Raw genomic sequence first — 17,820 nt, forward strand, 5'->3', positions numbered from 1 at the left:
TTAAGTAGCGATTCAAGGAGTAATCTACAAGAATAAGCAAAGGTTCTGAAATATAGCACCCATAATGCTCCAACACCAAAGTAAACAATATATATTTCCATTTATTATGAATATTTGTTCTTTCCATACGGTTACTAGAAATACCTGTTAGTTTTTCCAATAGCAGTTCTCCAGTTGACTTCTTTTGAAGTTGTACTTTAGTCTCTTCCAGCTGCTCTTGACATATCTTGAGTTCTTGCTTCGTTTGCTGTAGAACTTCCTGCAGATTCTCACGGCATACTTTCTCTTCCATGTACTGTTTATTCGCTGCGGTCAATTCCTTCTTCATTTGCTCCGATGAACTATGGAACCTGTCTTGTTCTTCTTGAAGGCGACGACGCATAGCAGCACACTCGCGCTGTAGATCATCCACACGGTTTTCTAACCTCATTCGGACTTCACAATCAGACTTCTCCATGTTATTCCGAATGGCCTTGAGATTCTCAAGCACCAACGCCTGACTATGCCTCTCCTTCTGTAGAAGTTCTCTCTCAGCTAAAAGTCGCGCCTGCGATTCCCGAAGTGACTGACGCTCTTGAGTCAGGCTCTCCACCATTGTTTCAGCCTTGGCCAGCTTGCTCTGGGCTGATAACGCTTCCTACAACAACAAAAAATTAATATGCAAGCTATCAAATATACAGTAATTAATTAATTAATTTAAAAAAGTAAAATGCACAAATGTTTGATATTACACTCATATGCAAAGCTTAAGAATAACGCAAAAATGCATACAAACTTTAGTTGGAAACAGTCGTAAATGTATTGTGTTTATCCCAGGACGATTTCTTCACTGTTTATCACACGTAATATCTAATGTTACTGCTTGGCAGCGCCGTACACTTTAATTTTGAGTCGGGTAAGTGATGAACGTGGTTTTAACATGCCAGCAGTTATCATACACAAGAAATCATACTCACAATGCCATGCCTGGGAGAATCGTCGGAGGTGTGTGTGTGAACTGTGTCAAACAGTGTCATCTCAAGGAATTGAGAACGATTCCAATTGAATGAAAACGTCTCTCGGAGGTTTGCCGAACAAATAGTATCACTACCCAAGGGGACTATTTTCTGCCCCTAACAGCAACGTGCAATAGACAGCACTGTCTCAGATCTCGGTCGGGATCATACAGCTGCTACAGGGACCACAGTTTCAAAAAGTATACAAACGGATAAATGTATGAAAAAATGAAATGAAATCTTTAAGTTTTACGTCCCACGGTTATGCCGGTTAGGTTAAAGGAGACGGTGATGATGAGAGATGAGTGAAATGGTGGAATGAAGAAAGTGGGAGGAAACAGGAGAACCTCGAGAAAACCCACGAGCACGGTGTTTGTCCACACGGCGCGAGCTGGGATCGAACCAGGGACCCCAAGCACCGGAGGTGAACGCTCTAGTACTGAGCCACCGCGCCCCCCAGGATAAGTGCATGACAAATGACCAGCAAAGCGTGTTGTAAACAGGGTCAAGCATGGAACCAGGAACAATGGAGTCATGTCCTGTTTTGTCTCCCAGTGATTCTCAATGTGTATTGATCTGGAAAATGTCTGGAACTTTTTTTTTTTTTTTTTGAAAGGTGTTGGTTTTCCTCTCTTTTCGATTGTGCAAAACGTTCTAATGAGTATCAGGAACCAATCGTCGCATTTACATGGATTTTCAAAGTTTGGTGCTTAGTTCATTTTTGCATAACACGGTACATATGTCTTCTTACGGGATACCATCGCAGATATACCTCATCGAGATGACATTATAGTTCGGTATGTACGTCTGTTCAGGAATTGAGAACGACGGGCTCTGATGCAATGGGCTCTGATTTCATTCTAATGGATGATAATACAAGTCTTTATTGGGCTAGAATAGTGCAACAGTATCTTAAGACTCAGGATATCAGACGATATGATTGACTCTTTTAATCACCAGATTTGACCCCATTAGAACATGCGCGAGACATGGGTGCTAGGCGAATTGCACACCGTCATATGGCTCCAAAATCCATTCGCGAAATGCTGGGAATTTACACCCACTACTGATGTCCCTGTACGTATCGTGGAACATCACGCCGGTGCATTTCCTCATTATCATTGTCCTGTTCATTTTTGTTCCTGTTGCCCATTAAGTACCTTTTCTCATACTGTTTTCAATCTGTTACCATCAGGAATTCAGCTCCCACCAATATATGGCTTATTCTCCGTTTTCTCCAGTTGAAGCATCCTGCAAATACATTATTTTTAACTTTTGCACTTGAGTTTATAGACGGTATCTTTGTATATAAGAGGAAAGTCCGATTCATAGTCAACTCCTTTAATGGGGATCACGTCTTTAAATGTGCTCTGCTCCCCACCATGAACTGACGACTCGGGACAAGTTCAGCTTAACCGGAGTGGCAGATCAGCCGAGAGCGGACGAGAAGGGTTTTACTGTATTTCAATATCAAATATCTGAAACCTCTATATTTTCTTCCTGTTTTGAAAATTTACCATTGTTGCAATATTCTCAAAGATGCAACTATTATTTCCAGCTTTTGAAAGTGCACAAAAAGAATTTATTAAGATTCTTCGCGACTTACAATTTATACAAGAAAAGAAAGAGCCATTTTCATCTCCAGCAATATCAAAATTTTTATAGAACTGAAAACTTACTTTAAAGGATTGAGCCATATACACATTACCAGTGAAAAGTAGAATCCGTCTATTCCAAATTCTATTGAATTAAATCTTCTCGTCCTTTCTTTTTACTATATATTTTTATTATACTTAAACTATCTGTTCCTTCTTAGACAAATTCTTTTATTAAAATGCTTTCAAGTCAGTTATTTAAGTAGAGGAAAAGAAGACAGGAATAGTTTAAAACCAAATCATATTAACAGATTTAACAACAGACAAGATCAAAACAGAAGAAAACCAAGAATACTTACATCTTTGAGCTTCATAATGCTTTGTTCGTGTTTGGCAATTGTAATGGACGAGTGGTTATTCTTCTCCTCCAGAGCAGTTATCTGTTTCTTAAAAGAATTTGCATTAGCCTGGATGATCTTAAAACGCTCTTCACTGTATTCCAGAGCGGAAGCCAGCTTCGCGTTCTGGGTGCTAGAAAACAAAATAAAACGAAAAATTACACTTACCAGCATATGTATCTCAAGACATTTCTAGATCTTATCCACATGTAACATTTCACACAAGACCCTGCTATTAATTTTCTTTGTAATAAAAAACGGTTACTTTAAACACATGTTTGCATTAAAGAAAAAAAATTAGTTTCAACTGCAGAAGGATTAAAACAAAACTCTTTATAATAATAAAAAGAAAATGGAAGTGACACTTGTAATTTAGAACTAAGACGTAAGTACTATGCTAAGTATTAGTAGATTATGATGGTGAAAAAACAAAAGGTAGACGGCCAAGGATTGAATGCACTGGCTCCATTGAAAGATTACGAGATAACAGCTTTTTATTTGTAGAATGAAATTAGTATTTGAGCGGATTTAACCATAAATCTTACTACCTTGCTATCTTCTGAAGTACATAAAGTGTTGACAATTCCATCTTTCACCTCTCATTTTGCAATGTCATTCAATCATATTTACAAACCACGACAAATGGTACCTTTTACTGCAGTGTTACATCAACATGTTTGACGCCCTATGATTCTGTTCTGCAAGATATAACGTCACTCACAAGTTTGATTTGTTAAAATCTTATAGTATACTCTACATAAAAAGGATTACAAACACGTTTTAATCACTTAAAAATTCAATATATTCCACTTTAATTATCAATTACTTTACAGTAATTGGATACCCATCTTTATTATACGGCATCTTGCCGAGTTATATATTGATAATTACTTATAAACAAGTGCTTGGTAACGAAACTGTTACCTTAGCAATCGGAGCACTGTCATAACGATGAATCAAGGAACATTTCTTCCTAGCGACAGAAAAGTAAATATTTACATTTACAAATCAAGATTATTCATGACATTCCTTACAACATTTCCTCTTTTTCTATTATGTAACTAGTGCCAGGTAAAATAGCATCTTTTGCCCTCAATACTAACTAAAATAAACAGATATCTTAGCTGTTGTATGTATATACCAGTGTACAGTTATACTGTATCATAGTATCTGATGAAGCCAAAGAGTTAGTTGGAGAAACTGTAACACGTGTTGAATTTTAATGAAAATATATAGTTTTGCTCAGCAAATAATTAGTTTATATTTAATTATAACAAAGCAAAGCTTCTACTTAGGGAAAATATAGTTCATATGGCTCACCGTTTTAAAAATGCCTGGCAAGACATTCTGTGTGTATCAGATAAAACGTCCAGTACCACTAATATGAAAACGGTTGAAGACAAATGAAGAGAATAGAAAGGACATGGCATGCAAGAAGATCTAGAAGGAAAAGAATCGAACCAGTATCGTACAGACGATGGTAAGCATAGTAGACGAAATTTCTATCTTACTCTTATTCTTATTTTGGAACCCAGTCGTAAGGTTTGGTTTGATGTTAAGACTGTATTCCCCATTACACTTTGTTTGTTACACGTAAGATATAATGAACATGCTTGCTCGATTATCTAATTCTGATTGATAATCCTTATCGATGATATTCCGTAGAATCCTTTAAACAAGTTAGTTGAATATCTTCTGTTGATATACATAAAAAGAAAATTATTGAAGTATAATTGCTTTGAATATATATATATATATATATATATATATATATATATATATATATAATAGGTACATCATATTTGTATTTACGGATTTCAATTTGGACAAGTGTTAATATATTTGGAATTTCAACTATGTGTCACAATAATAAAATAAAACAAAAAACGAAATATAAAATAAAATAGAACAAATAAATAGAATTAACAAATTAATAAAATAAAGTAAAATAATATATATAATAAAAGAATTAATTAATTTAACTATTGAATACTGTACGTTTGAAGAAATAAGTAATAACCTTAATCTGGTAATTTCTTCCCTCATCTTCTCCATTTGATCCTCTAACATTTTGGTATTGATGCGTTTTTCCTGCTTGAAACTATCGTAGTCTTCTTTCATATACTTCAACTGCCTCTGATGATCCTTCAACTCATTTTGAAGCTGAAAACGAAGAAAGAAATACAAAGGAGTTATCCAAATCCTTTATTTTCAATGCTTCCCAAACTATAAAACGTTAATTCGTTTCAGGAAACCAGTCCTATCACAAAATTCTCATAAATTTAATGGAAATTATCACAATATTGCAAGCGGTGATGATATTCAATCAGAAAAGCAAAAAGCTAATACTCACCGCAAAAGATATATATATAGCAGAATTTCTTATACATGTAACATGTAGCGCTTTCGGAAGAAGGTTCTTCCATCTTCGGCCTGTTAAAGACTCAAAAAGGATTTAAAAACATGAAGGAAGGGTAAAAAATGGTTAAAATATGTAGAAAACAAATCTTCTGTCAAACACTAAACACACAGGAATGGACACTCACTGTCATTGTACACTTCATGTTTTTAAATCCTTTTTGAGTCTTTAACAGGCCGAAGATGGAAGAACCTTCTTTCGAAAGCGCTACCTGTTACATGTAGATGAAATTCTGCTATATATCTTTTACGGTGAGTATTAGCTTTTTGCTTTTCTCATTGAATGGAAATTTTGCACAGAAAATAATAGGTATACCATTAATTCGTTCCATATGGCAAAAATATTAGTAACAGGTAGTCTAAATAGTACTGAGCATTTGGAAGTCAAAACTGAGAATACGTTTGAGGTTTGAAACGACATATGCACTATTTTCTTCGATGACCTTTATAGTGATTTTTGTTTCCAACAAAATCTGGAAGCATTCATTTTTATTTTCTGTAGCTCTGTTATAACAGTGAAGCTTATAAGTGCATTTTAGTTATCAATTTTCATTTATCTTTTTTTTTTTGTTACAATGGCTCATTGTTCTTTCTCAAGCTTTACCGTGAGAACCACCTTTGTAACACGTTCTCATCTAAACTGCTGCTACGTCATGAGAACGTCACAGCCAATGAGACGTGCTATAGCAGACGAATTTTTGCTTGCGTAAGAAATCTATGGGCGGAGCTGAGTGATGTGAGCAGCAAGAGCGGGAGAACTGACATCCATTGTGCTAGCGATGGCCTGCTCATTAACTGTGCTTGTAATCCGGTGAAACAAAATTGAACAATTATAAGCTGTTACTGTAATTTCTATCCTTATTTGTACCTAATTGATCGTAAGTATGAAGTTGTAAGAAAAAGAAAAACATTTAAGAGGAAATACAGAAAACCAGATCAATATGCATTTTCTTCATACGTATCCTTAAATTTCATAATTTGTGGGTAGTTCGTCAGTCTAAGTTCCATCAATGTCCATCTTAATATAATCTTTGATATAGTAGTAGTTGTAGTTGTTTCGGTGTGATTGAAGCAAAACTTTGTATTGTTTGAATAACATCGTAACTCGCAGGGAAACAACATTTATGTATTCATAGTTTTTGCTTGTTGTAAGGTTGAATTTTGGCGGAGCTATCTGTTCATGAGTGTTGAGTGGATACCAGGTTCGATCCTCGGGATTACTTATCGCGATAATTTCTCTTGCCACTACAAAAACTATTATACCTTTAGCCACTTTTCTGGTATTTAAAAAAAAAAATAATCACGGTTTACGCAAGCGTCTTTTGAAACTAACTAAACACCAATCAGGAAGTTCTGCATAGACCAAAATAAGTGAATCTGACGGTGCTCGGTCCAGGCTATACGATGGGTGCATTAAAACCTCCCACTCAAGTCGCGATCTGGCGCTGTCAGCGTGGTATACGACACCCTCTCTGTTGACCATTTCCGGGCGTTTATTTTTTAAAAATTTAATTGCTAGATGCACTCAGGCTAATTGTTGACGGCATAGATTTAATTCTATAGTTCTGCATGACGGCAGCACTCGTCATGCACGTTTCAAACGCACAACATAACTTTCCTAGGCGTAAGTATGGGCTTTGCCACAAACAGTGGAGCTTTTCACTTCGACTACGTTCTTTTTGTTGTGGTAGGTTATCCACGTTTCATCACTCGTGATCAACCTCTCAAAAAAGGGCTTGAGTTTGTTACGTTTCAATAGATTCGCAGATAGAACTTCAATTAAGCAAATGTTTTTGAGTCAGATCACGTGGTACCCAACCGTCGATTTTCTTTTTGTAGTCCAAATGATTTAACAGTGATTGATGATGGATGCTTAGGTCATTGGCGATCTCATAATTGCTTACTCGCCGGTCTTGCTCGACCTGATGTGTTGGGTCGACCATTACAAGAAACATTTTGGACAATGAAATTTCCAGAACGAAATGACTGAACAATCTTTTGGCTGTTACTTATGACGACGTATCTTTCCAATAAACAGCACAAATTTCTTCACGGGCCTGCGTAGCATTTGCACCTTTATCGAAATAAAAATGTAAAATGTAGAACAGTTTAGCGGAAAGCTCATTCATCTTCACGGTGCAATAACTTACGTCTAATTTATAAGAATTCCAATACTTTTTCCTTAGGCACTAACACCATGTCGTATGCAAAAGGCTCACTACTTTTGGAAAACCTGATATAAGAATCATTCAACAACATATTTTATTCAGAATTTCCAAGTTCTACGAGTATTTCTTGTACGATTATGAACATCACTGTTAGGAGTATACGTGTGGACAATATAAAGATTCCACAAAAGACCAGTCACTTTAGTGTTGTTATAAAACGAAATATTATATTGAATCATGTAATAAATTTATTACGTAACCACCACCGTGCTGAAACCACTGACGAACAAGCGCTGCCATCTGTTTTGTACTATGCAACACGAAGGTTGTGCTTTGCAATTGCGTATGTCTGTAAAGTTTTAACGTTTGTGTTGAGTTTCTGCCAATGAGGTGTGTATGAAAAGGAGACTGTGTTCAGTGTATCTGAACGTCCCGTCAGTGTAAGAATAACCTTGATTCTATTTTATCTATTCTAAGTTCCAATGTTATCTTACTAAACCTTTTCTATAGGACATGTGTGCACGGAAACGTTTATTCCAATTTGAAATTACAAATATAATAGGCCAAAACATTACCTTTTCTACTACTTTATCTTGTTCTGCTGGAGCTGGTACTGCTACTGGTGACGATGATGGAACTGCATCCTGGAAATAGAAAGTATTAGCAATTATTATCATCATTTTACTATATATTATTGCGAAAATAAAACGACGTAATAATACATGGTAAAATCCATAGTCAAGTAACAAAAAAAAAAAAAAAAAAAACCTAGAACACTTTCCAATTATAAGGGTTCAATACTCTAACCAGGAGTAAGGGTTAAGAAATGGAACATACACTTGGGATCCTGAATCTATTCTTTTAAAGAAATAATAACAATCTCGCTCTATAAAAACCGAAAGCAAAAATTTCTGTAACTTCTAGTTTGAATACAGCGATTAAAACTGAGATTGAACATATTCTTGGGGCATTCACATTCATACCAAGGAAACCGTTTCTTGCTATTACAAGTTTTGTTCCTTAAGAGATCAACATAAACCTGAAGTGCTAGATTTTACTATTTCCAGTTTCATTAGCACAATTATAGCTGAGACTTAACTAATTCTTGGGACTGTAAATTCATAGCAGAAAATCATTCAGAATATCTATTACTGTTTTCGCTCTCTGATGCTCAACATTGATTGTATATTTCTACCACTTCCGGTGACAACGGAGGGATTAGAGCCAAGATATAACTAATGAAGGAACAGTTCGTCGCTATTTTCTACTACTTTTGTTTCATGAGGAACAAAGTTAAACCCAAAATTTGCACTGGATTTCAACTTAGACTTAGTACACATCAAGCATTTATGCAGACATGTAGGCATTTTCAGCATCTTCATACATTTTCCCTAATTCTCTGATGATTCGTCCGTATTTTCTAAGCTCACGTATACTGTCATCCTAATACGATCTGTTTGCGGGGAGATGGACTCCCATCCGCGTGGTCCTGAGTTCGTTCCCGGTCGATGTCCCCTAATTTTCGGAGTTGACCCAGCGTCGTGATGCAAATTGGGAAGTCACGTGAATAGAGATGTGACAGCTACGAGGTCTAAGCTCTTGATATCTGTAGCGACGTGAACCGTTGGCCAAATTTTCGTCACTACGCTAGACGCAGTTCCGCCGTATAACATGCGTTGAAGCAGGCTCATGCCCACGAAGGGATGGCACACCAGTGATTAATTTTATTATTTGTAATGTCATTATCTCATTGGTAACAGCGTTCCGTTCCTTCTGTATCTACACTTCCAGCTGTTTCTACAAGACTTCGGTATATTAGCATTTTGTGAAGATATTATTATATTTTAATTTATTATATCTATTGTATTTTTATTGTATGGTTCGTTTATCTACCGAGTTAGCTAGATGAAAGGGTGTCCACATTTTGGCACTTCAAAATATGGCAACCCTAGTTTAACCACTTCAGGTTTTAGTGGAATGATAAGGTTAGACAAGGGTCTCTTCCTGAAACACCGAATCCAAATCAAAATTCTCTTTCTCGCTATCCTCTATTGCTCTATTGTGATAATCGCTGAATCCGAAAATGGTAATAACTGTCACATGTAGTGGCAACAGGAATTGAATAGGATGTGAAACCTATTCTTAGGACGAGGGACCGCTGTGGCTCAGTGGAAGAGTGTTCACCTCTGGTGCATGGGGTCCCTGGTTCGATCCTAGCTCGTACCAAGTGAATTTCGTGGTGGGCAAACACCGTGTGCGTGGATTTCCTCGGGGTTCTCCCGTTTCCTCCCACTTTCTTCATTCCACCATTTCATTCATTTCTCATCATCATCGTCTCCTTAAGCCTAGGAGACATTGACGTAAAACTCAAAGATTTCATTTATTTTTATGACGCTGAATCCAAATCAGAAAGTAGTTTCTCGTTCTCTTTTACCGTTTTTCCCCGATATCTGTCGACAAACAGATGAACGGATATAGCCGTTTTTCCATTACTTATGCACAACAGTCAGCAAGTCTAAAAAGGATGAAATAAGATCAGTGAGCATTCAACTTCCTAACGCCTCCTACATTTAATCATAGACGACACAGTATTATGTTGACTTGTAATAAAGTTTACGAAATAAATATACACATCGTTTCTCTACTCAGTAGAGTTGCACATATGGATATACATAATACGCAAAGGAAGGCGACTTTACCGTATCAATACAACAATATATTTGCATAAATGACAAATGACGTATACACTGAAATCACTTTCCCTGTACTTAACAAACAAAAAAAAAAAAAAGTTAAAGTCTCTGTATTTCAAAATCGACATTTACAGCAATATAAGCCAGTTTCTTGATAACTCATATTACACACGTACTCGGAACATTTGTGGAAAACCGGAATAATCGCTGACAGAATCAACTGAATCTACATCAAAAACGCCTACCGGAACGGTTGAGTTACAAAGTGCAACAACTGCTTCATTAGGTTCTATTCATACACTTTGGTTTAAGGAGCTACTTACACTCTTAGGATTATCTTGTGCAAATCGATTATACAAAGTGCGATACATATCTCGCTGCCGTTCAAACCCTGTAGCCATTTCCTTCAATTTATCAAATTCTCTTCTAGTGATCTCCAAGTCTTCCAATGCTGCAGCCATTTTCTCCTGTAAAGAAAAGGAAGATAAGTTATGTCGACTCTATATCTGTTGACTCTAAACAACTATAAAATTTATATTCAGAAAATATAAACACGTGGATAGCGGAATAGAGCATATTCTTAAGTCTTAGCTCCGAAGAAGAGTACCCGCGGGACGTACTGGAAATATCAGCAAGAATTCTTTTAGAAATGAACATTATCCAGGTTAGTTTTTGATATATATTATGATGTGTTCCATACGCTCAATTATTAACTATATAATTACTTTCCTAGTAATATATACTCTTTTAAAGAAATAATTCAAATTTTATATTATTGATTATTTGCAGCTTAAACAGATGTAGTTTAATTATAAAAATACTTTTTTATTATTATTATTTCTCTCTTCTTTACGTAATATTGCGAAGTTACACGGGTTATTATCAAGTTTTTGAATGAATAAAAAGAGAGAAACGAAAAGGAAGACTGCACAGTTCCAACCCACGAATAGATACTTCTTAGAAAAGTCAATTCACACGAAGACTTCGCCTTCCTGCTTTTCTAATACACTAGTGTGACAATGCTCGATGACTAGTATATTAACAGCTGAGATATTCCCTCACTAATTTTATAAAAAATGAGAAATTAAAATATTTTAGAAACTGCCCCTTTAAAAAAGGATTTTTTTAAACTCCGGATCACCCATGACCACTTATTTTTAATAAGTAATTTATACAAGAGTTTCATCTCCGTAACTTGAAAGGCTGGCGAGATATTCTAGTTTGGGCAGAATTCGCAATTTATACAAAATAAAATGAATTTTAAAAAAACAGTTCAAGATATATACTTTTAAAATAATACTTAATACAAATGCAATTTGATACATAAACCTAAGCCTTTGGGCCTTAAAATAATATTTACTGGTTTATATACAGGGTGTTTCAAAATAACCGACAACATTTGGGAGGTGATTCCTGATACCAAGATAAGACGAAAAGTACAGACCAACCTGGGTGCAAAAATGCTTCCTTTCAGAGTTATACGCTGCCTAAAACATAAAAAAAAATGAAATTTAAAGGTTCATAGCTCCAAAACTATGGGACCTACCGCAGTCGGGTCAAGACTTTACTTAGGAACTATTATGTGCCCCATCCAAAAATCCATGTTTCAGAATCCTGCAGTACCTCTGGAACAATTTTTATAGGGGTTGTTGGTGAGTACTTCAAATTATATGACCGCAGCGAAACACCCTCTATAAATGTTGTTGCGTGAGTATCTTAGCATTCTGAAACATGTATTTTTGGATAGCGCACATATTAGTTAAGTGAAGTCTTGACCCGACTACGTACGGTAGGTGCCACAGTTTTAGAATTATGGACCTTTAAACTTCATTTCTTCATGTTTTCGGCAGCCCATAACTCCGAAAGGAAGAATTTTTGCACCCAAGTTGGTCTATAGTTTTGGTCTTATCTTGGTGTCAGGAATCACCTCCCAAACGTTGTAGGTGTTGTTTTGAAACACCCTGTATAGATATTAAAAGTTTACTTCAGTCTACAGGCTATCTCTGAATAGTAACACCAATGGACGGACAAATAATTGAAGCTTTACAAAACAGCAGTGTGTGTTTTACGTCGATGTATATATCTTGTAGTTTGAGCACTGAAATAACAATTGTGGAGCTTGATATAATAAGGGCGTAAGCGAGTTTACGCCCTTTTTGTATCAAACGCATTTGTGGCTTTTGTCATACTTGTTTAGCCTCCTGGTAACATTTCAATTCAATATCGGAATAAAATGCTGCATATTACATTGTTTTATGTAAGAAAATAAACACTACTTAAATTTTCAACATCGTTTTTCTCCAACTGCATGTTTCAGACTTATTGCATCAAACTCCTCAATTGTCATTTTTCTGGATGAATCAAAGTTTCCTAATGATAGGCCATTCATGTTAAAGTTCACGGCAAACTGAAAATTTTGAACTTAATAACAAATTTATTATAGTTTGTTTTTAATTCGATCAAGGACACCAAAATCAAAACACTAGCAGGTACTAACGCCAGAAAAAAGCCAGAGGCTCGACTCTATTTCCAGTCGCCCAGTATTTTCGGCCCTCCCTTAAATCTACTGTCTCTTGTTTTACCATCAAAAAGACAAGAACAGTTACCCGTAATTCCTGCTCTGAAGCCGAGGGTTCCGTGCGCTCAGCTGCCTCCTTTTTCTCGCTTAAGTCTCGCACCACCGCGAGCAACTGCTGATTCTGTTGCTGGAGCTCCTGGATGTCTTTGAACGTCACCAGCTTCTTCGAAATCAACTGGAAAATTCAACAACTTATAGTCTTTCTCACGTTATATACATAGTTAATTTACAATGAAACTTATAATAGTATTATTATGATAAACTATAGCAAAAAATATATACCTATTTTACGTTTCCATATTTAACGAAAAATTAATATGAACCTGAAAAGTAACGCTACATTTTATAAACCCCCATTTAAAGAAAACCATATTACTAAATTTGCCGTGTTTAACGGTTTAACGAAATTATATATATATATATACAATGAAAGACATCATTAGTAAATAGGCAGTATTGATACACATCGCTCATGACACGTCTTATTTACTAGAGTAAGTCCGCTTGTACGTATATGGGAGATTCAGCAACTATCGACAAAAACTTAGACTCAAATCTAGTAATATCTAGTAAATCTAGTAATCTAGTAATCTGATAATCAATATTTCAATATTTAGAGTTTATTCGTATTTGTATTATTCTCCTGAGCTAAAAAAACAAACAAAATGTCAATGTTGGCAATTCTTTATCTGCATATTTTTAACAAGCTTTCATTTTGATACCACTGATTATTTTTGCTACGAATTTCAGTGTTAGGAACGTGAAAATACTGACAGTGTACGAGTTTTTAAAAATAGTACGCACAATTTAGTAGTTTGTCATTTAACACCCTGTTAGAAGTAACATATTTTCTATCTTTATTTAAATACCTTAATTTTGTAACCCTTTGAAATGAAGCATACTTTCAAAAGAAGTGTAAATCAAAATCATTCAGATCTACTGTTTGAAAAAAATACAAGATATTTTACAGTATTAAAATCTCATATTAAACATATTCGTAAAGTTCTTTTTTAAGACACGCATGCTTTTAGATCAAATCCTAATTTAGTGAAAAACCATTAGTGTTCTTAAAAAATGGCGCCCACGGACAAGATAGCTCTATTCTTCAAATCAAAATGAAGCGAAAAATGCTATATAATGGTATACCCTCTAAGGCCTCCTGCAGTTGCTTTGGGAAATCAAAAATTTCACTCTGTGGCAACGTCGTAAATTAGTATTGTTTTACGAATCTATCAAGCAACTACACTGATTATTACGTTATAAGTGGTAATAGTGTCAATGTCTATTGACTTTGACTGCCACCTGAAGAGAATATCGATGTAACTAGTATCTGATGGATTGGTAGACAACTCTAGGGTTGATCTAGAGCAGTTCGATCTCCAGACGAAGACCCGAAAGATATACAATTATATATATATATATTTAGTTTTACTTTGACTTGTAAAATAGTGCTCTGTAGTCCGTAGTCGCAGTTTTAAGAAAACCCAATATATATACGAGGAGTACACGAAAAGTATGTGTCGTTCTACAGGGTGTCTACTAAAATTCCAAAATGAAATTTTGTGACCTTTTCTTTACCAAACCATACAATTTCGTAACATTCTCAAGAGCAAATTTGGGTGCGAATTGAGCCGAATTTTCGTACATGCGATAGAAGCATGCTTTGTTTGCGATTTTGTAGCGTCTAAAGCCGACCACAGACAGTTTTGATGATGAATCTTGAGCTTGACGTTTTATAGAACAAAATTTCCCAGTCTGTACTTATATTTATACCAATAAAAAAAATCGTGACCCAAAAGCTACATTTCTTGACTTTCATGACCGTTTTCTGACTTCGTGACTTTCGTGACCAATAGACACCCTGTTCTAAAGTCCACATTTTTTATTACTTCAGGGAAGAAAGTATGGTATCGACGATCTCCATCCTTCATCTCTAAGCAGTGCAGGTTTTACTTACTAGGTGGCAACAGTTGAGTCACAGTGCCTGAACGAGGAAGACGTGTTTCTGATACTGCCCAGGGACATGGAATTTTCGGTTGAACAGCACCGGGTAATTGTGAAATCCCTCATCGCAATGTTACCTTATGCTCAGCATAACGTAACATGGCCCGATGCTTTTGAGCACCTTGTATATTGGCAGGGAAAAGTTTAAAATTTATTTAGAATGTAAGAGAAATTTTATTTATAGTAGAGAAAACCGTAGGTCGAGAATTTTGCGTAATTTTAGTAAAACAGATCGTTTCAATGGATGTTATATGAAGATTACATGATTATTAATTATATTATATATATTTTACGCATTTATCCATGAATATGCCATTATTTTAGACAAATAAGTGTATATTTCAGCTTTTTCAATGGTTTTCAGTTCATTTCTATTCATATTTCGGCATAGGGAATCTTCACAAGAAAGCTAAAAATTTTATTTCGTAAAATCTTCTTCAAAATTCCAAATTAAGAAAGTCAGCCATAATTTCTTCTTGGTGCATCTCTTTGTTTCGAAGTAAAGTTATTTGATTGGATAATCCACAATCACAGCTGCGGCTGAGATTTCGGTTTTCTTTGATCTTCACTCAGAAGCCTATCATCCGATCATTACGTCATGATTATCTCCCAATTAGGGATCATCTTCATGTAACTCTTTGTCTTACGGCGTCAGCCATTTCAGGAGTCAGACGTGCAATGTTTAGCGTCTGCAGAAATAGTGGAATAATTTGTGATTACGTTAAATTGTGATAAATTCTTCGTTCTGGCGAATATTGGAAATTGTCATCAGAGACAAACGTGCTGTGTTTGGTGTTTTCGATAAAATTATTAATCCAGTAATATTCCAATTGTGAAGTGATTTCGTATAACATAATGTATACTAGCATGGTAGATGTCTAGTGTTACGGAATGAGCTCCTTAGCAAATTTTGCGTTCTCGGTCAGCCAGAGAACCTAAGAGAAGCCAGAGGAGACGGTGAAGGAGAGGGAACATTGAGTAGTTGTGCAGACATCGAGGAAGAAGAAGTCAAGCAACGCTCGATGGCTTTTTCTGGATAGGTGTTGTAGGAGTTGATTTCCTAAACTGTTTTGAGACCACGATTTGAGAGTTTCCCAGGAATCTCTAGTGGAGAAGTCGTCAGGAACTTTTTTTTGTTGTTAATATATCCGTTCAGTCTCTGTGTAAGAAGAGGATTCAAGTAAGTAAGAAATAGTGAAAGTGAAACTCACTCCAGGTATTTGGGCTTCAAAATTTTCCTCATTCTGACAAACAAACATGTGTGAATATATTTTCTGGTGTACGTGTAATATCCGTAATATGAAGCATTAAGTGCGTAAAGTTTCCCTCAACGCCGCACACATGTAGATTCAGGCAATGTGACACCGTGTTTTCATTCGATGGGGGGGAAAAGAAAGCTAGAATCTCAGCACAGAGCGATTGTTGTAATCTCAAGAAAAATGTGTGTACCACACACACATTTTTCCCCAGTGAAGAAAGATGTTTTAGATTCCCCAAAATCTTAGAAATTATTCATTTTCGGTAACTCAAAATTAAGTTTTATTTATTTCGGCATGTTTTCTTTGGTTTTTGAAATAGAATGATTATGAATGTTGATTTCGTAGACAAGTGTCAGATTCACGGCTGCTGTCAAGTGCAAGGGTACATGCATTTTGCGTACCGGTAACTGAAAACTTCCAGCAATAGGCTAAACCTACGTAATATTTTAAAATCTGATACCCATCAAGTTAGAAATTGCAGTTTTTTTAATAATTACTAGTAAATGCCTTTTTCTTTTTTTTTTTTTAATAAACTCAATATACATTCAGAGCGACACTGATGCAAAATTGACCACTGCGTCTTCGGTATGAATGTGGTAGCGAAACAAAACAAAATATAAATGCAGAATAAGTATGGTGCTTTATGAAATATATGTGTGATATTTTTTTATATATATATGCTTGTTTAGATTAAGTTAGTATAGTTAGAGTAGGGCTTTAGGTTTAAGTATGTCAATATGTACATGAATGTTTTGCCTGTGCTAGATTGTCAAGTGGGTCCGAGCTGAAAAGAGGTTGCGAAGAGCGTAAATCCTCTACGCCGGCCGCAATCTCGATGCACAGAGGAGTGTAAGCACCAAAGAATATATATATAAGAGTGAAATTAGCTAACCACAACATGTAGGCAGTGAAGTTTTTATTTTCAGTAGTGTATTGTATTTCTATTGTGTCCTTTTGTTTGTTTTTGCGTGTCGATACAATGTCAATGTTCTAGAAGGCAAGAATATTAAAAGAATATCAAAGAATATGAATATTTCGAGAATATGAGCTAAAGTAAAGAATGTTTCGGCTCTGAAAAGTATAGAAATCGATCTTATTAAATGTTATTTAGATGGGTATGTCAGTTTAATGTAAATATTTTCCTGTTATCGAATATTTTGTCCAATAATACATTCATGAATATTTTGAAGAATAAAACTTACTAGCCGTGAACGCATCTTTCTTTTCGAATACGAAATCTAACTATCTTGTAATTTTAAGAAGTGATAGAAATACATAGTCGATGTTTTTGGTATGCATGCGAAGCATGATCAAAACAAAGAGCAGTATGTACAGAATAAGTTTACTGGGGAAATGAAATAGCTGTGAAATTCAGGGAAGAGACTTTCCTTAGTGTGACCGAGTTGAAAACAACCGAATCTGTAGAAAATTTCTCATTTTATCGGTTTCTATCAAAATCTTAGTTTGGATTTTTTTTTTTTAAATTACAAAATTCTGTTTTCAAGATTTTTTTTTTTTTAATTCAGATAGGGCTTTCACAGACAACACTAAGATCTTCATTGTGCTCATTGCCAGCTCCGCTCGTAGGTCGGTGTCCTGTGTCTGTAGTCGTGGTTCACAACCTATTTCCGGATGGGATGTGAATGATGAACTGCAGGCCCGGATATCGGACTGTGAGTCGAGATGGAAGAGAGTTTGGAAGCTTTATATTT

General features: G+C 35.5%; 1 protein-coding gene across 6 annotated transcripts in view; it reads right to left on the bottom strand.

Annotated features, from left to right (window-relative positions):
- Mgtor (nuclear basket protein megator) overlaps nt 1-17,820 on the bottom strand; it is a 139,129-nt gene that overhangs the window by 81,306 nt on the left and 40,003 nt on the right. For all 6 annotated transcript variants that reach the window (XR_014129185.1, XR_014129184.1, XM_081746301.1 and 3 more), the window contains exons 10-15: nt 12,874-13,020; nt 10,591-10,734; nt 8,150-8,218; nt 5,009-5,151; nt 2,950-3,121; nt 145-637 (exon numbers count right to left, since the gene is read on the bottom strand). Coding sequence is in view for 4 of the 6 variants with exons in the window: in XM_081746301.1 (XP_081602427.1) it covers nt 145-637; nt 2,950-3,121; nt 5,009-5,151; nt 8,150-8,218; nt 10,591-10,734; nt 12,874-13,020 (1,168 nt within the window). In the remaining 2 variants the exon portion in view is untranslated. The remainder of the gene's footprint in view (nt 1-144; nt 638-2,949; nt 3,122-5,008; nt 5,152-8,149; nt 8,219-10,590; nt 10,735-12,873; nt 13,021-17,820) is intronic.

Source organism: Thermobia domestica, chromosome 18 (assembly GCF_964235325.1).
Source record: "Thermobia domestica chromosome 18, izTheDome1.hap1.1, whole genome shotgun sequence".
Taxonomy (NCBI): domain Eukaryota; kingdom Metazoa; phylum Arthropoda; class Insecta; order Zygentoma; family Lepismatidae; genus Thermobia; species Thermobia domestica.